This window comes from Corvus cornix, chromosome 9, assembly GCF_000738735.6.
Source record: "Corvus cornix cornix isolate S_Up_H32 chromosome 9, ASM73873v5, whole genome shotgun sequence".
NCBI classification, from domain to species: Eukaryota; Metazoa; Chordata; class Aves; order Passeriformes; family Corvidae; genus Corvus; species Corvus cornix.
Genome location: NC_046339.1, coordinates 24,835,444 through 24,862,831, shown reverse-complemented (window position 1 = coordinate 24,862,831; position 27,388 = coordinate 24,835,444). Strand labels below are relative to the sequence as shown.

The 27,388-nt window shown below is 43.0% G+C and overlaps 1 protein-coding gene across 8 annotated transcripts in view; it reads left to right on the top strand.

Annotated features, from left to right (window-relative positions):
- STAG1 (stromal antigen 1) overlaps positions 1–27,388 on the top strand; it is a 174,141-nt gene that overhangs the window by 123,432 nt on the left and 23,321 nt on the right. For all 8 annotated transcript variants that reach the window (XM_039556958.1, XM_019292879.3, XM_019292877.3 and 5 more), the window contains 11 exons: positions 1,843–1,922; positions 3,691–3,798; positions 6,009–6,123; positions 8,256–8,373; positions 9,924–10,027; positions 12,762–12,854; positions 12,979–13,068; positions 13,221–13,424; positions 16,009–16,079; positions 20,854–20,941; positions 22,370–22,450. In XM_039556958.1, coding sequence (XP_039412892.1) covers positions 1,843–1,922; positions 3,691–3,798; positions 6,009–6,123; positions 8,256–8,373; positions 9,924–10,027; positions 12,762–12,854; positions 12,979–13,068; positions 13,221–13,424; positions 16,009–16,079; positions 20,854–20,941; positions 22,370–22,450 — 1,152 coding nt within the window. The remainder of the gene's footprint in view (positions 1–1,842; positions 1,923–3,690; positions 3,799–6,008; positions 6,124–8,255; positions 8,374–9,923; positions 10,028–12,761; positions 12,855–12,978; positions 13,069–13,220; positions 13,425–16,008; positions 16,080–20,853; positions 20,942–22,369; positions 22,451–27,388) is intronic.

The following is a 27,388-nucleotide window of genomic DNA, read 5'->3' as shown; positions in this document are numbered from 1 at the left end:
TTGGAACTTGCTCGGCCCCAGAAGTTACACCTGCAGAGGCACCAGGTGTGCAGGACTTGCTGGGAAGGCTCTTGGGGCCTGGCTGGCAGGTGCCACCACACAGAGGTGCTGGCCCCAAGGCAGAAAATGACACATCTGTGCTGTTTATTTTAAGCCTGATATTTTGGGGGGAAATTGAGAGAATGGTCTTTTTGGATAAAGAAGCCTTCTCACGTCAGTTGGTTTCAAAGTCCCAAAGGGCTCCAGATTCAGAGGGTACCTCCTGCTCTGTGGACAGGAGAGAAAATCCCCTCTCTTCCCGGCTTTTTTCAGAGATGCAGAAGGAGTTTTACACCTGTGTGCTCACTCAATGTGAGCTAGTTCCCTCCCCGAGGTATCCTGGGGTGTAAGATACACTTTGAGGGAATACATGAAATTCCACTGAGACATTTAAGATCAGTACTGGCTGTTCTTTCTCTTGGTGCTGTTACTGGTGTTCCTCGGCCAGGACCCTAGGAAAAGTTGACAGCAGTTTTGTTGTCTTGCTCATAACAGAGTGTCCTGTGTGGAAAGTTGTTTCATTGGGTCTCTTCATGGACTTCTCACAGTCTTTTAAACTGTTTACAGCTACATGAAATGTATCAAATTCCCCAGGAACTTAATAGTGATTGATAGAGGCTCCTTCAGCCACAGGGACAAAAAGTGTCTCTGCTGACCTGGTTTTGTTGGGAAGTAACACCTGAGACAGCCACGATGCATTCTTTAAGTACTGATCTGAAATTTCTGTATCGAAATAAACACCAGTTGCTTGATGTTCCCCTTCAGCCCTTAAATGCATGGAATACTAGAGAAAAAAGGTGAAAACCTTTATTTTGTCCTAGTTTGTTCTGGTGACTTTCACTGTTGTTGCCTTACACTTCCCTTGTTTCTTTCCCAGTCCCTGATTTCTATTTTTTCATATCCCAAAATGTCATAGAGTACCTAGTCCTTCTTGAACGAGTTAAGCCAGAGAAATCAAGTTTTATTTTCAGATGACCTGATTTCTTTTCAGTAACTTGATCAGTCAAGCAAAGAGCACTGAGACATACTGCATTTTTATGGCTGGATGGAAATTCTCCCCAGATAGGAAGGACAAAATACACCAATCACAGCTTTTTGCCAGTAAGCAAACGGAACCGAAGGAGAAAGAAGCCCTTAAAAGACTTCTCATAACTACAGGGTCCTTAGAAGTTAGAAAATCATTTGATTTGACAGGAAAATGATGTGCTTGTCTTCACTGGAAAGAGTATGGGAAAACACGAAGTCAAACCATGGAATTCCCCACTTTCCTGGAGAAGCTCTGTAGTGTTAATTCTTGAGATCTACTTCAAACCTTCAGATGTAGACAGGACAAAGGTCACAACTTTACAGGCAATCTGCAGGTGCATGAATGCAGGTGTGATTTCCTTCACCCTATTTCCATATATGCAGTGTTCTTTCCTCTGAAATGATTTGGTTTCAGGGGAATGAAGTGGGGCAGTTCTTCTGCTGGTGTCCAGCCTAAGTACGTGACTTTTCAGGAAAGACCTGTTAAATTAACCCAGCCCAGAACAGTGCTGGAGCTCCCAAGTCTCCTGCCTCCCTTTCTGGCAAGCACACAAGGATAAGGACTGTTGAAGCACTTGCTCCTGCTGTTCCACTGTGCATGCAGCACCCAGCTAAGGGGTGCACTGAAAGGTTGGGTGATCCTGCGGGGCGCTCCTTCTCAGGGTGCAGTCAGAACATCTTTCTCTCCACAAGTATTTCTTTTGTAATCTCTAGAATTTCCCAGCTGCTGGCTGTGCTGTGTTTGTGCCCTGTCACTGACCCCGAGTTGCCTTGCAGGACCGCATTGTGTCCATGACCCTGGACAAGGAGTACGACGTCGCTGTGGAAGCCATTCGATTGGTCACGCTCATTCTCCAGTGAGTGCTGCTCCAAACCCCTGCATTCCCTTGGAAAATCACCTAAACCAGTAACATTTGAGTGACTTGAGTGCTTGGCTTGTGTATTGAAGTGAATGTGTTACTTTACACTTAGTATGAAGTTGGACTGAACATATAATACAGACAGGAAGCTCAAGTAAGATATTTCATTTCATGGGAATATAGGAGGCAAAGTGTAAAAATGTGTGGATGTTTTGGAGCCATTAGTGCATCCATTGTGTGGAAGAATGCCAAAGGGCATTTCTACCTTTTGCCAAGGGCAGAACAACTGTCCTCCCAAAACCAGTGTCTGTGGGTGACTCTTGCTAGAATAACTGCAGCAGTAACACAGATCCACTGCAGGGAGGGTTGACTGATTTCCTGGCACAGCTGAAAATAGTCACATGGTAAGACACCTGCTGCCAGGCTTTTCCATGTGGGGATGCAATGGCTCCCCTGAGGTAAGGATCATGTCAGAAATCCTCCCAGGTGCTGATGTGGAACCAGCCTGTCCCCAAGCAGCCTCATGAGTGTGCACCTGGAGGGGCACTGCTAGGCTTTTATAATGTATCTATTAAAAGCTGTACTAAAGAACATCTGTTTTACAAGCAGATGCATAGAATTTTTGCTTCATACTTTATATCCAGTGGCTCTACTTTGAAGAATGTTTTTGGACATGCAGAATTTGGACAAAAGATTGCACTAGCCTTTCCTTAGTAGAGAAGTCTAGACTTCAGCTTTTTATTTATGGGTCACACTGTTTTAAAGAGATTAGCCTTGTAATATTAGCAAGAAATGAAATCTTGCATCTAGTGTTTTATTTTAAAAGTAAATATAACTAATATGATCAGAAATGACATGTAGAGCACATCTCTTCCCTGCAATAGCAATTTTTGGGAACACAGTAAGTTTTAAGGTCAAAAATTAGCCAGTGCACTTTTTTTTGTCCGCTCCTGCTTTCTCTTTGGTTGCCTGTTGAAAGCACAGGCAATGCTAAATGCATTTAGCACCAGAAGAGTCAGGGTCACCTTGAAGAGATCAGGGAAATGTTCTGTCAGGTAGGAACTCCAAAAAGGTGTCTGGAGCAATCCTGATGGGGAATGACCAACTAAAATTGTGTATAATATGCAGCCAAATGATTTACAGTCCTGCTACATAAATGGTTCTGATGGATGCCAGCTAAACAGGGATGGAGGTAACATCCTGACTGGGACAGTGCTGGTATTTTTCTATCATTTTTGCTAACATTCTGGGACAGGCTGCCCAGGGAAGTGATGGAATCCCCTTCCCTGGAAGTGTTCAGAGGTGGCTGTCGCACCTGGGGACATGGACTAGTGGTGAACACAGAGGACCAGGGTTAATGGTTGGACTCAATGAGCATGGAGGTCTTTCCCAACCTAGGGGATTCTGTGATTCCAGGTTTTTACTTTATGATGTTTGATGAGTGTGTGGCATCTTGCAGTTTGTGCATTGTAGTTTGTGTGATGGACTAAGGAATAAGCAGTGATTCTGATCTTTTCATAATACTATTTTATCTCTATATTGATACAACTGGGAGAAGGAAATCAGAGAAACTTCCAGTCTCACACGCCCTTTAAATGCCTCTGTATTTTGAGATTGAACCAAAGATCCTTGAAGTCCTTGTTCAACCATTTAGGATTTTGTGGGAAGTGAGCCAACCTTGTAGCTGTCCCAAGTGAGCTGTGGGAGGTGAGGGGATGGAAATGAAACCTCTGCTGCAGTTCAGGTGTTCCTGTGACTCTTTCAGTGGGAGTGAGGAGGCTCTGTCCAATGAAGACTGTGAGAATGTTTATCACCTGGTGTACTCAGCACACCGGCCTGTGGCAGTGGCAGCTGGGGAGTTCCTCCACAAAAAGTAAGTCATCAGTTGCCCTGGAATAAGACCAGATTTGTGAATGCTTCCTAGAGAGGTAAGGTCAAAAAGCAAAGAAGGAGTAGAGGGAAATATCCCAATTCAGCAAATCGGGTATTTCATTTAAACCAGAGATTTTACTGTCTTGTTTAAACAAGACCTGAGGACTTGAAGAAACCAAATGCACATTTTTCCTGGTCTACAATGCAGATAACTTTTCCTAACTCCTCAAGGGTTAAATATACAAAGACTGCATAAACTTCTAAAGTTGGTTTAAGTCCTGCAGCACTTGATGAATTCCTGGTGTGGTCAGATACATACATTGGGCTGTAGTCAGTGGTAGTCTACCTGATACATTAACAGTCATAATTTCTATCAAGAATTAAGCCAGTTTACTTCAATGTTGTGAACCTGGGAGGTTTTTATGTAGCAATAATTACAAAATTTGTTTATGAATTCACTGCCTTCCCCTGAAAATACACTGCATTATGGTTACATCTCTCATGTCCTCACTGTGCCAAAGGACATGAGCCAGCTTTTCCATGAATGTGAGTCACACCACCTCAGTAACTGTGACCACGGCATTGCCACATCACAGGAGTTACCCTCTTCTTTTTGTTGTTTGCAGTTAAAAATCTTTCAGCAGGAATTTGATTTTTTCCCCTCATGGGTTGTGACATTAGAGTTTTGTATTATATGTATAGAGGATTTATATCAGAACCCAGATTATCTAATTTTTCATGCCGAGATACAGGTAGGAAAAAATACACAAAAACATCTGTTTTTCTTTACAGTGCTCTAATTTTCTATGGTTTATTAGGGATTTACAAGTCCACATTGTAATTGTACACTTTCATTGGTGGATTTTTGGAACTCCAGCTTTGTGATCAAGCACTATCTGTTTCAAAGAATATATGTGCAGATTTCTATCACCTACAAGACATTTTACTAGTTATTGGAAAGGGTTAGGTTCTCTTTAAAAATATATACAAAAATTCCTTTATTAATCAACACATGACAAAATACATTTGCAAAATGCCTCAAAGGTAAATAAGGACATATAAAGTGCACTTAGGATAAAGACAAAACTTCATTCTGACTTCTTTTACAAGGTACAAAGCTGCCTTCTGTAAATGTGTCTCAAAGCTAACAGCCAGGAGACAAGATTGTCCCATTCTTACCTAATGTTGTCTTGGTTTCTGCAAAGAAAATTTCCAGTTAAATAAGTTAGAATCTATTTGAGGCGCTTGAGGTGTGATTTATTTATAATTTAATGCATTTCACTATCACTTGCTCCGTGATAATCATCACACTTGCTCTCTGTGCTTAGCAAAGGAAAGCAAATAGTACAGAGGATATAAAGGATCACCAAATACAGAGGATCACTGGCTGAGCCCTGAGGGGCAGGTTGTAAGGTATCTCAGCACCTGCAGAGGTGCTCATTGCTTATCTGTTAAGATAAGCAGGGGGATGAGGTGATGTTTTTAACTAAAATACAGCATTTGTGTGTAACTCGTCCTTCTCTTCAGTGAATTACAGCAGTGAGATCACAATTCTATGTTTCTTGTGTTAATCTGCTTTGTGGTTTCACTGTAAAAGCCAGGAACAGCTTTCAAACTTCTCAAAGCAGAACAGGCATTGCTGTGACTGCAATACTGGCACATCTGAGGTCTCTTGGAAAATGTGAGCATTGAGAGGGGTTTGGGATGGGCCATGCATCAGGGAACGCAGTGCAGAGTGTGTCACCTACCTGTGAAACCCCAAATAATGAGCAGGAGCTGGTTTTATCCTTGATGCTGCTCCTGGTACCTGAGGTTGGTTGTTTGATGGGTATCAGGTTTGTTTGTACCATGGCCCAGCTGGAGTGATGCAACCTTAGCTCTTGGAGCACTGTAAGACTGGGTAAGTTATACATTCAAAACTGTACAAGTAATGCAAATATTTAAAACTGTGCAAAACCTTCAATATAAGTAGATTTTGGAGAGCTTTTTCCTGTGTGAAATTCTTCCAGCCTTGTGGAACCAGAGACTCTGAAGATAAATTCATCTCTTCAGACAGGCAGAGGTCATGCCCTCTTTCCCTTGAAAGAAATAGCTTGAGATACTTGCACTGTTTTATGAACAAATTTACTGTGTCAAGAATGAATGCTCATCATATTCTTGCAGAAATGAGGATTGTTGTGATAGCCATGAGCTCCTTCTGTTTATTTTCAGGCTGTTCAGCAGACATGATCCCCAAGCAGAAGAGGCTCTAGCAAAGAGGAGGGGTCGAAATAGCCCAAATGGAAATCTTATTAGAATGTTGGTTCTTTTCTTTCTTGAAAGTGAGGTAAAAAAGTCATTTTTAACCTTTAAATGTTTAATAAAACCTGGAACTTAAGTAGTGATTTATCAACATACAGTAATAAATGGTCTTTCTTTTCCATTTGTTCTTTATATTTTCAGAAATACTGTAAGCACTTTTCCCTGCCCCTCCTTTTCCTTGTCCATTGAGCAAATTGATCTGAAAATCTTCATGGTTTATTTAGCTCATGCATGTGCCCACTGTACTCACACTGCATTGCTGGTGCTGTGGTGGCTGCCAGGGTGCATTGCTGCACACAAATGTAAATGGTTCTTTGCAAGGAGAATACCTCTGGAGTTGTTCTTTGTGGAGTAAAATAATTTGAACCAGGACAGAACACAAATTGCATACTATCTCCAATTGTGATCAGAATCATGGATGAACTCAGAGTGCAAAGGACCTGAGGGTCCTTAGCTCAGAGCAGAGTCAGCTGTGAGATGAGATGAGATGAGATGAGATATGAGATGAGGTCTTTCAGGGCTTTATGCAGGTGCATCTTGGAAACCTTGGAGGACGAGGGGAGCAAACACAGATACAGTGACATGAAGTGTTTGATGAACACACCCAGGGTGGGATTGTGCTCGTGATTTATAGAGACAGCATCTATGGGAAATTGTATGGTACATGCAGTAACAGTAATTCAGGTGGAGAATGGCAGTGGAGGGAGGAAAATTTGAGAAGATGCTGTCAGGTACAGGACATTCTGAAGATAGAGGGGGAAAGGTTCAAAATTATACATTTGATTTGATAATAAATAGACTGAAAGAAAGGAATGACAGAAATGTTTCTCTAGAGAAGGGAGGGTAGTATATTTTGGGTAAAAAGCAAAAGGAAAGATATTACAGTTGGTTATTTTAATTCTTATGAAGCCTTGAACAAGAGACATGACTGTGAGAATGAAAAAAACCACTCAGAGTTGCTGAGAAGGAAGGACAAAATTTCAGTACAGTGTTCTTGTTTTTTAGAAACACCTCATAAACCTACAAATTAATCTGGATGAGATGTCACCACCTGTGTAAGCCTTCCATCTGCCACCTGAATGGATTTTTAGTTCCAGCTTCTTTAAAACTTGTAAAGTTCATTGTGTTTTACAGTGCAGACTCCTTAGATGTGAGTGTGTGTGATTGGAGTTAGCGAGCACTGACCTTGCCTGTCCTGAGGAGCAAAGAAACTCTGCTGCACTCCCGAAGCCAAGATCAGCAAAGTGCCTCCCATGCTGCTCCCTGAAGGTCACTTTGCTCTCAGGGCCAGTTTTTGTTATTGTTGTTTTTGAGAGTCTGTAGGAACCCAGCAGAATATGCTGGCTGCAGTGTTAGTAAAGAGTTGGAGAGCTGGGAGTTTGCAGGTGCGTAGGACGAGTTAGCGCTGCAGCCTGGGACTGCATTCAAGGGACTGAACCTTGCCCAGCAGCAGTAACTCCGTGACATTTTGCCCAAAGCTGGCAGAAACAGAGGAGGGGAATGGACTGACACCTCCTTCTCTGCATTTGGATGTTTTCCAGCTGAGGAATCAGTCACTGGCAAGCACAAACTGCGTGTTGTGCTTGATACTTGTTGGTAGTAGTTAAAGATGAGTTTAGAAAACAGCAGAAGCCTATGGATTATTTTTTCTCACTTTACAACAGTTGTGTTAATTTACATAAAAACATTTTTTGCAGTTAAAGTTAGTGTTAAATCTATACCCCCTGAAATCATCAGGGTTTTTGCTCCTTTTTTCTGAGCACATAGCAGCATGTATGAAAACCAAATGCTTGTTCAAAACACATACAGTACAACTCCCATGTCTCACCATCTCACCTTTTTGTAATGCAGTGAGAAAGTGAGGAAAGGTAAGTTTACAGATTCTGGGTCAAAACTCTGGGAATATTTCACAAACAAGCAGCTTTGTGCAATAGAAGCTCAGTTTGGTTTTATTCCATTTTCTGTTAAAACATAACCCCGTTGCACTGGTATCATTCAGCTGGGAGAAAACCTTCCCGAGTTAGTTTCAAACTGAATGTTCTTCCAGCTAATGTAAGATACATGCCCAGCACACTCTCTGTGGCCACATGATTGTGAAAGTTGAAGAACTGGTGCTTATACCAAGTGCTGTACTGATGATTGCTTTGGATTTTCTAGTTGCATGAACATGCAGCCTATTTGGTGGACAGCTTGTGGGAGAGCTCTCAAGAACTGCTGAAAGACTGGGAATGTATGACAGAATTGCTCTTGGAGGAGCCAGTCCAAGGAGAAGAAGGTATTGGCTTAACCCTTGCTTCCTTGATATTGCAGAGTATTGTTAATTATTCCTTAAATACTTCTGCCACCCATAGTGAAACATCTTTTTATGTTGTGCTTTGTTTGGAAAGCATATTTGAAGATTTTGGGTTAATCCATTTTTAATGTACTTCCATTCAGAAGCAGCAATTTGTACTCTATTAATCTGGAGGGTTTTTTTTCTCAAGTCTGCTGTACTGTCCCTAATATTAAAGGCTAGCACTTCATTTTGTCTGAATGTTTAAATAACTATTTCAGTAAATTAAATCGCTAATACAATTTTGAATAAACAAGCACTTCAGGTGATGCTAGTTAAATATGGGGCTTTTCCAGGCAATGTGAACACATAATGAATTCTCAAGAGAAAAAACAAAGGGGGATTCTTTCACCATTAGTTTCAGATTTCCTTTTGCTAGTAATAGACCTGTGTGCACAAAATAGCCAGGGAGGCAGGGGTCAAGGTGTTCCCAAGGGTAATGAGTGTCATTCAAGATCCTTTATAATTCCTCAGGATTCTCCTGCTTCAGGGACCTTCACAAGGCTTAGGTGGTTGAAAAATCAATGTTCCTGGCAAGGTGTGCTCATCATGTCCATGCTTCAAAAGCTGACCTTTTGGTACGCACCTGCTGCAGTGGTGGGGGTATTTATAGGGTAATTTCCTTAGGAAATTAGGCACTTTGCTTCCTTGTTTCTGCGTAGCCTCGTGGGGTTTGATCCTCCAAATATGAGCAAAAGCACTTGCCAAAGAGCAGAGGGTTTATGAGGAAGGGACAGTGAATTGTCTGTCGCTGTTTGTCCTCTATAGCACTCCCTTATTTTATAGATCTTCCTTATGTTCCCCTTCAGTGATCCTTTTCTCCAGCCTACATTTCTCTGGGCTTCTTTCACTTCTGCCATGTCCATTTTGAGATTTTGTGAATGGCAAATTAAAGAGGAGGCAGGAAAGCCTCAATAAATGTGACAAAGTACCTTGTGTGTGGGTGATCTGTGCTGCTCTGTTCCCCTATTGCTGGGTGTTCCCCTGTTGCTCCTGGGTGTTCCCTTGTTGCTGTCTGTTCCCCTATTGCTGCTGTCTGTTCCCCTATTGCTGCTGTGTGTTCCCCTGTTGCTGTGTGTGTTCCCCTGTTGCTGCTGGGTGTTCCCCTATTGCTGGGTGCTCCCCTGGTGCTGCTGGGTGTTCCCCTGTTGCTGCTGGGTGTTCCCCTATTGCTGTCTGTGTTCCCCTATTGCTGTGTGTGTTCCCCTGTTGTTGCTGGGTGTTCCCCTATTGCTGTGTGTGTTCCCCTGTTGCTGCTGGGTGTTCCCCTATTGCTGGGTGCTCCCCTGGTGCTGCTGGGTGCTCCCCTGTTGCTGCTGGGTGTTCCCTTGTTGCTGTCTGTTCCCCTATTGCTGCTGTCTGTTCCCCTGCTGCTGCTGGGTGCTCCCCTGGTGCTGCTGGGTGCTCCCCTGGTGCTGCTGGGTGCTCCCGGCTGTCCCAGCCCTGTCCCGTGGCTCTGTGCTGCCCCCAGTGATGCCCAGTTCTCCCCGCAGCGATGTCGGACCGGCAGGAGAGCGCCCTGATCGAGCTCATGGTGTGCACCATCCGACAGGCTGCCGAGGCACATCCCCCCGTGGGCAGGGGCACCGGCAAGAGGGTGAGTGGGGCTGCAGCTGCCTGGCTGTCACCAGAGCATGGAAGATATTTGTAACACCACTTCGGGACACTTCTGCAGTAGAGCTTTTTAATCGGTGTTTGCTGTTTCATCTGAAGACTTCTAAGAAAAATATTAGAAATTCTCTTTCTGGACATGTTTGGTTTTCTCTTTGATTTTGGGGTTTGCATTACCAAGTTAAGAAATAAAAATTTACAGCATAAAAGTCTTTTTTTATCATACCCCTGCCTTACATTTGTAATGTACCCACATCTCCAGCCCCTAACATTAAAACTAGATTAGAGTGGAAGGTATAGGAGCAGAGCAGACTACCTCTGACTGTCTTCCATGAAACTAATGAGCTGCTAATATGGATATAAAATTTGCAGAAAAGTCAACAGGATCTTCATTGTGAGGGTGTTTAAGCACTGGAACAGGTACTGGGAGTGGGTGTCCTTTCCGTGCTTGGCAGTTTTTGAGACCTGACTGGACAAAGCCCTGATCCTCCCAGTGTGACCCCTGGGCTGGCTCTGCTTTGAGCAGGAGGGGTGGGACTGGGACCAGTCTGTCTGTGGTTTTAGGCCTCATCCATCCATCCACTGAGTGCCCTAAGAATTTCAGAACTTTACATTCTGTCTGATTGCCTCTTCAGTTCATTTTATAGCAACTGTTGGAGCACCAGTGGAAGGCCATTCCTAAGGCTGGACATGCAGTTTTAAACACTTCAGTATAAGTCATAGGGTCAGGTAATAACAGGCTTTCAGCTGTATCCTCCATAAATACAGCATCCATGTTCCAAAGCAGTCTCAGCTTCTCAGACATATTCCCCTGATTTTTCGTAGTCCCCATATTATTTAGGATAGACTAAAATGGAATAAACCTACATGAACATATGGTAGTTCTGTTAGCATCCATTCTAAATAATCATAACTAGTTCGTTAAAGAAAGCCACAGATTTAATAAAGATGAAATTTGGAGACAGTCTTGGCATTTACTATTGCTAAAATAATGCAGTTACTTAACTTCTTAATTTTTATGTGCCAAAGCAGATTAGTCTCATGTCCAGAAACAGCAGGAACAGCTCCAAGAAACCATCAATTTAAACATGCTTTAGGTGCCGTAATTTATAAGGCATGTTCTTAGGACTTCCTAATTTATTAAAACATTTCAGGGCTGAGGAGGGAATCCATGAGAGCACTTACTCAAATTTATACAAGCACATCTTTTATTACCAAAACTGTATTGTAGGCACAACCTTTTAGTCTCAAGCTGCAAACCTTTCTAGCAGGCAAAGTGACCTTTAAATTTGAAAAAAAAAGCAATCCCATTGGTGTTGTCTGTTTGGAGCACCAAATAATGTCAGTACTAACTTTCTGGGTATTTTCTCTTTCTCAAGAGATCTACAGCTCCATTCACTGAAGTTCAGCAAATTGCTTAGTCTTTAAGTTTTCAATGTCTGTATTTGGAGCTAAAGAAAATACATCAGTAAAACAAATTTCACCTTTTGAAGGATGGTCAGAAGAGCCTGGAAGTCATGCTGGGGACCCAGATCGATTCCCAGTGCCAGGGAACAGCAGTATTTGGTCCCCAGAACACAACTGGGCTGTCAGGGCTGGCATTCTTGGCTCGTGCTGCCCTGGTGGGTGTGCAGGGGCTGAGGCTGCTCTGGGGCCATCCCTGCACTGTGCACTGTGCAAGTGGTGTCTTGTCCTGGTTACTGATCCATTCCCCCCCACTTCCACGGCTGTTTTGGGTTCCTGCTGACACAGGGCCTGGCACCCAAGCACATGCCTTGTGTGCAGCTGCTCCTCCTCCCTTGCAGAGCCATGTAGGGGTGACTCTTAGCTTTTGCTTCTTTTCAGTTACACCATGAGCTGTGGGATGGTAACTGCAGGGATCTCTGCCTTGTCACTGGAGATTTGTCCTGTCTCACAATCCCTCCAACTTCTTCTCTGAGTTGAAACAGGAGCAGATTTCTAATTAAGCACTCACCTTCTTGTGAAATAGTTTCTCCTCTGACTTTAGCTTGTAACCCTTACTGTGCAGAATGGCCGATTGGCTCTACGTGAATCATTAGCTAACTTGAGTATTTTATTATCATTATTTGTTTTCAAAAGTATTCTTTCCTTTCCTGAAGCCAGATTAAGCTTTGATGAAGCATGCTGGTTTGACTATTGTGTCTCTGGTCACTGTTTCAAGGGGGTTTTGCTCTGACAGCATTAGTGCTTCAGTACCTCTCTGTGAACTTGGATGTACGTTCTCATTGAGAATTCCATTCCAGTTTAGAGAGGAGGCCATGAATCTGCTAATGAAAATCACTGCTACAGTGTGGTTTGGTTTTGGTTTTCCTAATTATACTTCAGTTTGCCCTGAGGTCTTACATTAACATTGGTTTAATGTGTGAAAGCCAGAGCTCAGTACACTTTGAAGCAATAGCAAAACTTCCACTGACTTGGGTTATATTTGAATTTCAATCCTAAAAAGATGCTGATGTGTGGAGACAATGTCATGCTGGGTGATATGGTATTTTCCTTTTCAATCAGTTTCTTAGGACACACAGTCCTCCCACTTAATCACTCTTCAGCCCAAATGCGTTTTGAGCTTTTTATTCCCTCCTCTTTTGATTTATTAAAAATACACTTGCATGGATTTTTGTTTGTAATACAACGTTTAGGAAAGTTAATGAATGCTATATGCAGAAACTGTATTTACTGTAGTTACGTTTGATCACTTCCAGGTCTTGACAGCAAAAGAAAGAAAAACTCAGATAGACGACAGAAATAAATTGACTGAGCATTTCATTATTGCACTTCCCATGCTGCTATCAAAGGTACAGTTTCCAACAAAATAAATCTTTCACTGGGTTTTACAGCTGTCTTTAAACTTTCTCATTCTGTAGTGCAGGAGTTTATTTTCACTTCCCTGTTGCTTGTTTTGTTTCCATGATGCTCCAGTATTCCGCTGACGCCGAGAAGGTTGCAAACCTCCTGCAGATCCCTCAGTACTTTGATCTGGAAATCTACAGCACAGGCAGGATGGAAAAGGTATGGTGCCTTGGGCAGGAAGTGTGGCTGCTCTCAGGTGTGCCCACTGTTCAGTCCCCAGTGCCACCGCTGCTCTGGCAGTTCTGGTGCTGGCTTTGCTCAGCGCCTTTGTCCCGGTGAGGGGAAAGCTGAAGTTCTTTTCTGCTCTGCAGCATCTGGATGCCTTACTGAAGCAGATTAAGTTTGTTGTGGAAAAGCATGTGGAATCAGATGTTCTGGAAGCCTGCAGCAAAACCTACAGCATCCTCTGCAGTGAGGAATACACCATCCAGAACAGAGTTGACATAGCCCACAGCCAGCTTATTGATGAATTTGTGGATCGATTCAACCATTCTGTGGAGGATCTACTGCAGGAGGTTTGTTTTCTTAAAACTGTTGAAATTAACTGCCTAAAATATGCTAGGATAGACTACAGAAAAACATTCTTAGCAAGCTGTGAAATTATCCATCTGAAGATGTAGAGCAGCAGCAGCTATTTCATAATTATTTGGAGCCACTTCTCCCTGTGGAAAGTCCCTTACAGTAGCCATTAAGCCTTCAAATCATTGATGGTGTAAAACAAGACTATGGGACAATCCTGCTTCTGAAAATTTAGTTGAGTATTAAAACAGTCCACATAAGAAATTAAGTGGATGAATGGGTGAAAGATGATGAAAAATGCAGAAGAAATTGCATTTACATTAATGCTTGTAGTGATTCCAGTAGTCCCAAATGGATATGCAGGCAGCAAAATCAAGGTTGGATTATGTTTTGAATGGAAGAGAGGATTTAACAAAATATGTATAATGGCATATTAAAAGAGCCCTGGGAAGAGTAAAAGACACAAGTCTGAAACCTGGAAGTACCTGGGATTTAGTTGTAAGAATTTATCCTTCAAAATGCATAAGACAGAATACATTAAATAAGAATAGAAACCGTACTCATTTTTTCCTCCTTTGCAGCAATTTAACTTGGTGTAGCACTACTTAATTTGTTGTAATTTTCATGCCTTTTAAACATAACATGAGAGCTGCACAGATCTTTTTCTTTGCTTGTAGTCATGCACTGCACTGTGGCAGATACATTTAATTTTTGATGTACATTTAGAGAAAGTTAAGCTAAGTCCCTGATTTAGAATGGCATGTGAAAGGAAATCTGCCTTTTTTTCCTATTTTTATGTAGCATGCCACATACAGGCACACTGTAAATGTGCCTTGTCACGCTGCAGAGTGAGTTAAAATGTTTGTATAGCTGCAGAAATGTGCACACAACCCAGAGATGGGGCACCACTGTGCATTCTTCCATAAAATACACAGAGCTTGCTGTCTACCTGGCTGCCACTTTTGGTGTATTTCCTCATAAGTTTCTGATCAGAACCTGGAAAGACAGTCCAGAATTTGTGCTCCATCTCTGCCCACCTGTGTGTGCCAAGGGAATCCTTCCAGCTAATGCCACATTACACTTTAGCCTGGGTTTCTGAAGTTCCTCTCCTCTGGCCAATAGGACCAAAACCTGACCTGTGCAGCAAAAAGGGCTGATGCTGGGCTGCCACACAAGGGTCCAGCTTCAGAACCACCCGAGTTGTGCACACCCCATGGATGCCCAGCAGCTGAGCACTGGGAATAGTGGCCTTTTAGAGGCCTGGCCCCTCCTGGCCCTGCTCCAAAGGTCCCTCTGGCCTCAGCCTTTACCCAAGGGGAGACAGAGGAGAGCACTGAGGTGCTGGGATTTATAAATGCCTTCCCAAGAGTCTTCTCAGGACAAATGGACTAGGAGAGAAAAATGTTTTTCCTGCAATTTTCCTTAATTTTGTTTTTTCTTTAGAACTGCTCTGTGGCTGCTGCTGAATCAGGGAGCCAGTACCTGCTTATTCCCACCCCTTTGCCCTTCCCCTCTCTTTGCCAGTGGCCTCCCTTTGTGCTCCAGTGCAGAAAGCCCTAAAGGATGCCCTGGGGCTCCTGAGGGACCCCGGGCTGCTCTGAGGGGTCCCCTTCCTTCACACCACAAGGCCAGCGAGGCCTCATGATCCTGGGGGTGTTCACTGCCAGGAGAGCAGGGGAGAGGCTTTCAGAGAAACACTCTGTCTGAAAGGCATCTGAGAAATGAATTAAGAGCCTTAGATCTCTAAGGAAAAGCAAGTGCATAGGTGAGACGTGGGACACAGAGATCTGGAGACAGAACCAAGACAAAAGTAGAAGACAAGAAAGAACAGCAGTAGCAAGGATTTAAAATTATGGCCTTTGTGATACTCTTTTTTAAGTGATACTTGTTTGAATAATTAATTTTATTAAGTCTATTTCATCATTTTAAAGACATTTTAAATTTAAAAATTTGCATGCTGGTACCCAAGCAAATATCCCACTGCTTTATGGCTTCTCACTGGGCTGATAATGGGAGAAACATTGATTGACAATTGCATCTGAAGGCAGGAAGATGTCTTAATTGTTAGGCTTTTAGATGGAAAAGAAATTACCAAAATGAAATGGAGAAGAAGAATTGTTGCAAGTGGGTTTCTTATTTTAGAAAACTGCTGGGAAATGTAGGGTTGGAAATACCTTATTTTCAATTGATTCCCTAAGGGAAATTGCTGTTTAGTTTGCAGAAAATACTAAAATTGTGTTGTAGCATGTTCATCAGCTGATGATTAAAGCTGATGGTTCAGTCCTTTTTGTAAAATAGGGTAGAACTCAGATTTTGGTCTTGGGAATGATTTCTTCTGCTAGAGGATGCTGGTTTGGATATTAACACAGTGATAATGCTGAATATGGTCAGATGATCTTGCTTATTTTTTAGTGCTGTGCAGTGGTTACTTAAATATTATGGAATCTACATAAAAGTCACTGGAAAATTTGGAGACAGTTTTGATAGCAGCATAAACCCCTAAGAAGCTGCTCCTGCCTGTGCAGGAATGTACTGGGCTGAGCTGCTGGGCTCTCCTCATGGATTGCCTTTCCTTTGCAGGGAGAAGAAGCTGATGATGATGACATATACAACGTGCTCTCCACACTGAAGAGGCTGACCTCTTTTCACAAGTAGGCAGTGTTTTCCCTCACAAATTTGTGATGTTAATTTTATCCTTTCAGCAAGTATCAGCAGTGTCAGGTGTGGGGAAATGAGAAAACACATGGCCTGAAATCTGGAGATGGAGGAATGAGTGGTGGTGTTTGTCAGTAGAACTGTTTGGGTTGAGCTGGGTCCTTGCTCAGTTCGTGCCATGACCTTTGCAGATGGGATTTGCAAGTAGAACCCCCTCCCTTGCACCCAGTGCTCTTCAACCATGAGTAAGTTACTACAGGTCCTGCTCCCCTGTGTGGCACAGTCAGGGCACAAGGGACACTTCCCTGCCACAAACCTGTGCTTTGGACCTCAGCTTAGGAGAGTCTGCAAGAAGCTGTTTCTCAATGCCTTTGAGCTACTTCTCCTCAAAATTATAGAATTAATTAGTAGTAGCAATAATAATAATTAATAGTTTATGGTGAGAGCCTGGAAGATGCATTTTCTTCCTGCAGTTGAATTGTTGGCCAGGTTTCCCTGTGTGGATTGCACAGAATCTCCTCACCAGGCACAAACCAGCTTTTCAGGTTCCTGCTGCTCTCAGACCTACGGGCACACTCAGCACATTCAGAGCAACCTGGAGAGCTTCACTGGAGCTGTCAATTCTGGAGCACAGCACAAAGGCCTGATCTTCTCTCTATGAACTGCAGGAAGTATTTGCTCCTGGTCTGCATGAGAGAACGCTTCATGTGCAGGTGGCTGAGCCACAAATAATTTCTTCCTTATCACAATGTGGGAGAGGACCTTCCTCCTGCCAGCTCTTCTATACAACTGGGTTTTTTCACAGCTTTGTGATTTCATTTCTCTGTCTGTGCTCAGACTTCACTTATCCCAAATCCTGCACTGGATCACTGTCTGAAATGGTTCTGCAATCTCTACTCTTCGTTGCCATTCAAGGAGAGTCCCAGATCATTAAATCATTACTAATTTCCATAGTGCAGCAGGCTGACACGTGCAAATTAAGTTTGCAATCTCCCTGGTAACACACTGGAGCCACTTCTGCCTTTCCTGAGGGGACTTGGGCAAAGCTCTACTTCACCTCCAGGAGAGAAGCACAAATCTTAAGGCTTTTCTGAGAGGCTCCCATATATATTTTTTCCTTCAAGGTTCCAGGCCTCTAGAGTTAATTCAGACCATAACGAAGCCTTGTAGAACAACACACAAATTGGGGGTCGGGGACATCTACTTTCACCTTCAAAAAACAGGAAAGAGCAAAGGATCAGAGCTGAAGAGCTGCAAAACAGCTAATGTATCATTTCTCAGCTGATTGGTTATTTCTGACTGTAGTTCAGTAGGAATTTCTAATATCTGCTTGCATGTAAAGAAGTAATGAGATCTTCATTACTGTCTTGAATGTTACATGTGATGTGATCTCTGTGGTAGGAAACAACTACACCATGTGAGCCAGAATTTCTGCTGAACCTTTAGTTATGAGACAGGATTTTCAATTCAAAATGCACGTGGAGTGTTCTGTCTCAAAGCATAGTGGCTGTGGTCTGACTTTGTCATTGTCTGTTGTCACCTGGGAGTCAAAAGAAACTAAATCAGGAGATCTCCTTAACAGGCACTGATAAAATGGTTGCTGGGGCCTTGGGAAGAAACAAGTCCCTGCCTTCTTCCAGTGAGAGAAACTCCAAATGTACCTTATCCATGCTTTTCTTCCCTTGGTGCTTGCTGCTGCTTCATACATTGAGAAAAAGCAAGGTGGAAAATACAGGGTGTAAGGGATTATGAGAAAAGCCTTCCAGACCAAAAGGCTTCTATACTGGGATTTCCCAAGCCTGAGCTAATCCTCTTTCTGAGAGGGCCATGACAGCAGAGGGCTCACAGCACACTTTTTGATTCATCAAAACAGGGATATCAGTGTATCAATACAAATTAAATTCATCATTATAAAGTTTCCTTCCACATTTTCAGAGTACAATAATACATTTTCTTGAGATCTGAGTGGAACTCCTCAAGTATCCACTTGGGGTATTTTTTGCCAGAATCTCACAGATACTCATAGCATTTAAGTACATGGAGGTGATTTTTTCTGTATTGACTCCATTGTAATTCAATTTAACTTTCACACATGACACATCAGTGCTGTAGCAGTTTGTATGCTGCAAAATCTCAGCATCTTCTATTTATTTCCTTCAGTAAATCCAATGCAAGACGCATCCCAAGCATCCCCTCCATTCCCTTGGGTGTGCCTGTTGCTTCTGCCTTGCATGGAGGACATTGTTTCCCATTTAGAAACCAGGAGCATTGGAATCACTGTCCACTAGTCCTCAGATATGATACAACATTTGCTTCCTTCCCACCTCCACACTGACTCCACAAACCCACAGGGACTATCATAACTCTCAGATAAAACCAGTGCATATCAGGGTCAGTGTGATCAGTCAGGACACTTCCCAGACAGCTAAATTCATGGTCACATCATCACATCATCTCTTCCTCTTAGAGAAACTCTTTGCTTAACATTTTTTCCAGTGCATCACTCAGACTGAGTTACTCAGAAGTTTGTTATATCGATGATAAATGAAACCTCATTAGAGAAATTAGACTGTACCAGTAGCACAGCTACTGATATCAGTTAGACTGTATCAGAAGGCACAGCTTCCCTCTCTTTGTGCCTCTTGAAGAAGTGAAGCAGTTTGGTGGGTGGAAGGGTCACCTCTTGGAAAAGAAACTTTTCTAAGCTGCTTTTTGCTACACTTTTGAGAAACACTGTGAAACTGGTACCTTTACCTCACCTGCCTCTTGTCTGGCAGAAATGTGCCCCAGCAGACAGGACTGCCCATAAGGATTAAAAGAAACCTTGGATGAAATATTGGGGCTTATTTTCTGTAATCCATGAAGAATCTGACATCGAAGGAACTAAGGGGAAATTCTGTGTTGTGTGAATTTTCCTCCTGGGAGCATCTCTGTCAATCTGAACCTCTGTGGAGAATTGTGTGGTGCTCAAGGTACCTTTCTAACTACGGTTTTGGTGGCTAAGCAGCTCAAAAGAGATTAAGAGGTACCAGAATATGCCGAACTGTAATGTGGAGGCTCTGCTTTAAGGAATTTTCTATTGAAAAGCTGTGTGTAACTTGTACAGAGTTAGAATTGAGCCCTTCCTGAGCTCAGCTGTAAGGGCAGGCTGAGGGCAGGGAGCTGAGTGTCCCCAGCTGTGGGGGCATGGCCCCTGTGCCGGCTGCCTGATGGGGAATTTCTGATCTGAAAAGGCAGGAATGAGACAGTTTTTCCTTTCATATTCTCTGTAGGATAATCTGTGCTGATATCTGCCTCTGCACACCAAGGAGACTTTACTGCTTTAATTACAGTGCTGTAATTAAGGAGGTACCACTCTGCCTCGCTGGCAACCTTGTGGTTTATTGAAGCAGCATCTCTATGCTTAATATCACCAGTCAGGGGCAGCTCTCTGGCAGCCTCTAATTTATCTATGAAACATTTTATTTTAGTACTTCAAAGACCATCTAAGTCTGTGAAATACTTTTACACTTTTTACATTTTTAGTTGCAATATTTTTTTTTAAGTTTTCCTATTCTTCTGTTTGTGGATCTGAACTGGAAGTCAAGGTGCACCTTGGCTTTAATGGCACAGCCCTGGAGTGCTCAGTGCACTCTGATGGTTATGTTTTCTGTGAAGCTCTTACCGGTGACATTTTCCAGGGCTAACACGCTCCACGTGGGAGGTGTTTCATGGCAGGCCTTCCAACAGGACCTGGGCATTCCCAGTCCTGAGTTCAGCCTCTGTCCTTTTTGGAACTGGAGAGTTATTCCTTCTGGCTGAGCAGGGCAGTTAATGATTTAACCCAGGGCAGGCACAGCAGGTGGGAGGAGTGAGCTTGGCTGGGTGATCCAGGGGCTGGGATGAGTCAGATGCAAGAGGCTGCTGCATCCAATTGAGACTCCCAATTCAGTCTCAGTATCCCTTCTTCCAGGTGAGTATTTTAATCAGCAAGTTTCTGATTATTCTGAGCTGGCTTGCTCCTTTATAGACATATAACTGTTTCAAATTATCTCAGTTTATTTCCGCTGCAGAAAAATGTTTTAAACTTAAATTTGCTTGCTGAGAGAGTTTCTTTGTCTTTCAGGCAGCCTGATGTTTTTCAGTTTCTTCTGTATTTCTCATTTCTCTATTAAAAAGCCTTTTCATGAGCTGTTGAGGTCTGTAAGGCTGTAGAGCATTTGTTCCTAATGTCATTTTTATTCCTCTCACTGGTGAAATCAGGTTGGTGCAACTGAAATGTGGAACAGTGAGTGGAGTGGCAGCCACCATCTCTATCTCATGTCCATGTGTTATCATATTGTCTCACTTCAGATATTCAGGATATTTAATATCTAGTGGTAATGTGTATTATTTTTCAAATACAGTAGAAAATTACACAGTTTTATTTTGCTTAAAGCCATTTTTATTCAGTAGATATTGCTAGAGTTTGGCTGTAGTTTCTGCTGCAATGCCAGGGAATGGTTTTCTGGAGTTCTGTCAATGTTTCCAAAAGAGGAAAGTTAACTTCGAGAGAGAAGGAGCAGCCACACTTAAGTAGCCTTTATAGGTGTATGGTATGGAGAGAGTTTATCTTCTCCCTACCAAAGTCCCATGTGGTAAAACATTTTTCCTGGGTTATCAGAAAGCCTCATTTTAGCGTGGAGTGAGCTGCTGTGCAGCTGCTCAGTCATCTGTACAAACCACCAAAGCTCTCTGGGCTGGGGGTTCTGAGGAACACAGCTAATCCCTCTTTATTTCCTCTCGTTCCAGTGCTCATGATCTCACCAAATGGGATCTGTTCAGTAACTGCTACAGATTGCTGAGAACTGGAATTGAACACGGAGCTATGCCAGAACAGGTACCCTTAACAACAGCTGCACTGCATCCCTGGGGTGTCTGAGGTTCTAAAGAGTCTGATTGTCCAGAAGTTCCAAAGTTCAGAGCCCTTCAGTGATGTAGGAAAAACAGAGTTTGGAATGAAATTTACAGTGGAGTCAAGGGCTGTGTAGGAGGTGGAAAACCTTGGATTCTGTGATTTTTGATCTACTTCCCTCACCTTTGTCATCTCTGAAGTTGGGAATAGCTAATGTTCCTGGCTCTGAAAAGCAGTGCATCAGTCCTCATGTTTACACTGAACCCAACATTGTAAGCCTTGGCTGCAATTAGAATCATCACAAATGACGGTTGTGCATTGAAGGTAAGATGGAAGCTTATGAAAACCAGGAAATTAGAACATCCTAGTGGAGTTCTTTTAGTGATCACATCTTGGACTTTGTTCCCTCAGAGTTCAGTTTCTGTTTCTTATGGATGAGCACAGGAACCATCTCATATTCTCCCATGATTCCTTTTAAACTGCAGAATTCCTACTTCAGCATTTAAACACATTTTAGGTTTTGATTTGGTTTCAGTTAGAACTCAGTTGTTAATTCTAACTCAGCTTTATTTAGAAAAAAGAAATTCTCATTAAATTCTGAATAAGAATTTTGTAGAAAGAGCCCTAAGAGGAGGCATTGCCACACAGTGTGTGAAAGTCCTGGCTTTGAGCTCTGGGATCTTCTGCTCTCTCTGCAGTTGCTGCTTCATGCTGGAGTTGTGCTGCCTGGAGGAACAGGGCAGATAAAACCTGTCCATGCAGCTGCCAACCATCCTCAGTTTCTGGGTCTGACAGTGTGGGGGTCTCCAAATGCCTCTGTAAGATCTTTGGGGAAAGGTCCTGAAATCTGAGCTCTGCTCAGTATTTCTTCCTGCAGGCCACCCTGAGGAGTTTGGCAGCTGTAGCACCCAGTCTGGGTTTGAACTGTTCACTAGGCACCATGGATGTTTTTCTGGGCACCCTGGATATGACCCCAGTCTTCTCCATGGGACAAACTGTATTTTCTCCCCTTTTTTAGCAATTGGGCTACATGTTCATTTGGCAGTGGAACAGATTTCCAGGCTGTTTAATAGTGAAGCCAGGTTTAGAGGTATTTAAACAGTGGCTTTTGACCTGAGAGATGTAGGTGCTGGGTTGTACTTCTGTCACACTGTGACATCCCCTCTTGCTGTACTCCAGTGCAGTTTTCTGGTGTTTCCCAGCACTTACACAGTATTCTTTCACCTCTAGTAGGCTGATTTCTTGTAACACCAAACCAACCAAGGAAGAACATGATACCCTTGAAAACAAAAAGTACTACCTAAGAGCTGCTCCTGTCTTTTCACCACAAAATGCATGACAGAGTTTCCATACACTTCCTGCTGTGCCTGCTGCTTGCAGCGTGCTGGGATTCTGTGTGTTCTTGTGTTACAGATCGTTGTCCAGGCACTGCAGTGTTCCCACTACTCTATTCTCTGGCAGCTGGTGAAAATCACTGAGGGCTCCCCTTCCAAAGTAAGTGGCCATTTGATCATACAGATTTTACTGACAGAACACAACTTGCCTAAAAAAGGTGTTACACCTGGTTTCTTTGTAACTTCCACTCTTGCCATCGTTTGTTGTCATTTATAAAACATAAAATGTTGATGTTCGGATTTGTTCCCTATTTCAGGATCTGTTTAACACCATGTGTATGTCTAAGCAATGCAAATAGTCTTTATCAGGATTTTATAGCAGCTGGTTGTTATATTTTTATTGCTGAGGATAATTAATGCACTTTATTGTGAGTACTGCAGTTTGCACGGCTGATAAGGAATGTTGACATGAACAGTTGTGAGCAATACTGTTGATCTGCAGACCACAGATAGCTTAATCTTTATGTGTAGCTACCTTGCTTATCCTCTAATTACACCTTTCATGTTGCAATGGAAATGGCAGGGCACTGGCAGTAATGACTGCTAATAAAAAGCAAATGCACACAAAGTATAATGCAGTCAGGACCAGGTGACATGTGGCTTTTCCAGAACCTTTCCTTAGCCATTTTCTCAGTCAGAGGCCAACATCCTGTTTTTTCAGAGCTTTTTCAAAAGTAACACATCAAATTAAAATGGTATGAAAACTGAAGTAATAATTGTACTTCCCCATCAGCATCAAAAAGAAAAAGATGTTGTACTGAAGTGCTACTCAAATAAGCATTTTATGCATAGAAAAGTGATAAAAATACAAAGTAAGTTCTCTGAGTTGTTTTGAATACTGACATTAACATTTAAAAATAGCTACTAGAAACAAAGGAATAATCGTTATTCTTTATTCTGGCTTTTGTTCCCATTTCCCCCTCTCAGCCTCTTTCTCATTAGCATGCTGGTAGTGTACAATACTGCATCTTGGAACTCAGAAAACTGAATCCATCCCGTTTGTTTTAAATGAATGCAGAATCTGATCACAGGAAAGCATCTCAAGTCCTCTGCTGGCAGCACTGTTCTCCTCAGGGAGGAGTGGCCCTGTGACAGGAGAGGCTGAGTTCCTGGAAGGAGGTGCAGGAGGCACCTCAGAGCACAGACTGAGGGTGCTGCTTGCGCCGATCTGCCCCCAGCGAGGAGAGCCGGGCTGCTGGGGCTGGTGGAACCTGGTGCTCAGAGCACCTGGGCACTGTCTGCAACCCCTTTAATTCAGTTTTCCCACCTGCTCTGGGCTGCTGGGCATTGCTGGGGTTCTCACCTGCTCCTGAGGACTCCAGCAGTGCTGTCCTGCTGCCTGCCCTGGGGGCAGATGCCCAGAGGAGCGTTGGGAAGATTCTCATCACCCTTCACTGCATTTCTCCACTTTTTGGAACAAAATAGAGTAAGTTGCTGCAGTAGAGCTCAGGTGGTGCAGGGATAGCTGTCAGCATTGCTGGGGAAAAGTTTGATGTTTTCTTGTGTCTCAGTTACAGCAAAAGAAATGTATTTAACCATAACCTCCAGCTGGGGATTAACATACAGCCTCTCTCTGCATGGAGCGTGGTACAAACTTTGCATTTTGGTGCCCAAGCATTCATGTGCCTGCTGTTACAACATGACCATGATGGCCTAGTTAAACTGAAAGAGAAAAAAACCTTTATTTATTTCAGCCTGAGATTTTCTTGTGGACAAGCTTAGTGCAACTGTATGGCTTTGCCTACTTTTTCAAAATAGGATGCATTTGCATGAGATGTCTTTTTCTGAGGTGAATGCAGAATAGCTTTGATCTCTCCTGTATTTCTAATCCTGTTGTGATTCATGTTAAACATAATGTAGTTCATAGCAGTGGAAAGGAAAAGAACTCTGAAGGGTCGCTCCAGAATGGCCATGCCAAATACAAGCCTTGCCCCATGAAAATCATAATTACTGTCACCTAGAGAACTCTTAGCAATTTGTTGTTTGGGATTCCACCCCAGCCTCTACAAAATAATGAGTTTTGTGCATGCTTAGTTCCAGGGAAGCCCTGGCAGCAGCCTCAGCTGAGGGTAAAGAGACAACCACAGACCTGCTGTGGCTGGAGCACTTTGCTATCAAACTTTCCACTCTAGTTTGTTCACTGTGAAAATAGATCTAATCTGCAGTGTATCTAGCATTTCATCCATTGGGAAATCATTTTGCCCTTGGCTGGTTTCTAAGTCATTGTTTAGGCTTGGAAAAGGGTAGACATTAAAAGGCATTGCTTACAAGGCGTAGGTAGACAAAGGCATCAACACAGGCACCTCAGAATGAAAAATAGTGTATTTCATGGGTATTTTTTGGAAGTATTCAGGCTTTTACAGGAGCATTTCTGGCACAGCAGTTTAACATGTAGGTCCATGCAGGTTTCTAGGGCTACTTTGCTGTATCTATAATGATCTCAGGGCAGAGAGGGGTGATAGATGGTGTGTAGGCTCAAGTGGCATCTTTAGTAGACCAATGGATATAGCTGTAAAACATAGGGAGGCTTTTGGACTCGTAGGCCTTTCAGGTTTGAGATAAAAGCAGAAGATTACAAAGCAAAAGACAAGCTGAGAGCAATTGCTTGGTTTCTATTTAGATACAAAGCAGGTAAACTCTCTGACTGGGAGGGAAAAGGTCGTTGGTACCTACAGGGGGTGAGAGAGAGCACAGAAAGGAGAGGCAGTAAGAGAGTTAGGAGGAGGATTAGTGGGGAAGGAAGGAAGGAAGATAAAAGATGGAAGTGGAGAGAAGAGAATTTATAATATGTCATAAAATTAATCTTAAGTCTTTGTTTGTCTGTATCCCATAGATTTATGAATTTTTGTTCCCAGGCTCATGTTTCAAAGATGATTTTTTAGCTTTCCCTTGAGCAACCAGGCTGAGAGATCAGAGATGGAGAAATTGATTAGTAAGAAATGTCCATCTGCTGCCAGCTGGGTCATTTATGTGACTTCATTCTGGCAGTAGTAGCTGCTCTGTTTCACCTCATTAGGTCCCATTTAGGCAGTCAATGCACTGGGTGAGTTTTATGAACACTTTGGAGTTGTAAGTATGGGAATAAAAGGTGGAAACAAGTACGAGTATCTTGGAAAGTCTCACATTTGTTATTTGGGTGTGCTCTGCATCCATCCAGGTGTACCTTTTATTGCAGGGAGTTTGCAGGTGGGATGGGGAATTCTGGTAAGATTTCCTTCAGAGTGAATTCTTTGGCTACAGTTCAGAATTGCTTGGTAATTCTTGTATCTTGTATTGATTCTGTGGTGGAGTCATACTTGACAACCAGAAGCATGCACTGGGAACAGAGTCATTTTGGAATGAAGTTATTTTTTGTCTGGTGTTCAGATGGTTCTTCAAAAATACAGCCCTGTCCTGAGAGAAGTGCCCTTGTTTGGGAGCAGTCCTGGGCATGGTGCCCAAGGCAGGGCACATGAATTGCTGCACGAGGGATACCTCACATTACAGATGTTGAGCATGTTCTGGATCATGGTTCCCTGCCTGAACCAGGTGTGTTGGGTTGGAGCTTCCATGTTTGTGGCAGGGAAAAGCTCAGCCCTTGTGGTTTAAATCAAATTGGGATCAAGTCAGTTCACTGATTTATTAACAGCACATAATTGACCTAGAGCCAGTGCAGCACATCTCCATGCTAACTGTCAGCTCTGCAGAATACAGGAGTGAATATTGGACACTTCTGTAATGTTAATGAGCACCTACGAATTCCAGACTGCCCTTCAGCTGGTCACAGGTTACTGAAGTCCCCTCCCTGAGACACAAAGAGCTCCTGTTTGTCCAGGCTGTTACCAGGAGGGTGCTCTGCAGGTTGCCCCTCACTGTGCAGTATCATTTGTAAACAGAGCTAAAGGGAGTGATGTCAGCATAAAAATGTATCAAAGACATTTTAGCAGAAGGGTGATAATTAATGATTATTTGAATTGTTAAGGAAGTCCAAATTCTCTGCCCAATAACAAAGATTTCACCAGTTAAATACAGCAGAGAGTTGGGGCAGAGTTACTTTAAAACACTTTTTCAAGCCAGCCTGTGGAGAAGAGGGTGTCCTGTGGAGTCACCTTGGTGTCTAAAATCTGAATTGATTACTGAAAGGAAGGTTGCAGCAGATAAGGATGAAATGTGTAAGCCTTGAAATATCCCCAGTCTGATGCTTTAACCTTTGGTCTCCCTCTGTCCACGTTCAGAGGAGGCTGAGGCCATGCAGGCTGTCGGTGCAAACTGCTGCTCTTTGGGGTAACCAGCACTGTACTGGGGGGAGATGGCTTATCCTCCATAGCCTGTGGGAGCAGCCTGTTGTAGCCTGGAGGAAAACTCTTCCTCAGGTGAAAAGGGGTTTGAGGGTGCTTCCAAAGGAAACTGGTAATTCCTCCCCTGGAGTTCTCCCATCTGTCAGTCTGGGGGAGCAAGTAGAGTCCTGAGGCAGGAGACTTGGGGATTAGAACATACACTTGTTTCCATCTGGATTCCTTCAGCCATGTCCCAGGTGCCCAGGACATTGTACTGTGCACTGTATGTGTGTGTACTGAGAAGGAAATATTTGCAGAAAAATAGGGTCCTAAAACTTAGAACAGTAAAAACAAAGCATGAATAGAGCAAACATTGAGAGGCAAGACAGAGGTCAGCCAGTTGTGAGTGAGCAGCAGCCAGAGCAGGCAAATGCAGGGCTATTAGAGTGTGATTAGTGGGCAGAGGACTTAGGAGAGGAGGGGATTTAAAAAGGGATTTAAAGAACAACGTGGTGACTTCATATTTATGTGGGCAAGATGACAGAAAGCACAAAAAGCTGAAGGGAAGAAAAGAGTCAAAAGGTGCAAAAGGTTGGACCATGTTCCACAGTCAGGTTAGAAGCTGAGGGCTCTTCAACACTGTGAAGTTGAAGTTAATACTGCAAATAATAAGTGCTTTAGAGAAAAAGCAATGAGCACTTAGGGAGAAGAGGATGGGGTTTGGGAGGTGAACATAGCAAATGCACAGCGTTTTAAAATTACTTCAGTGGAAAAAAACAAGC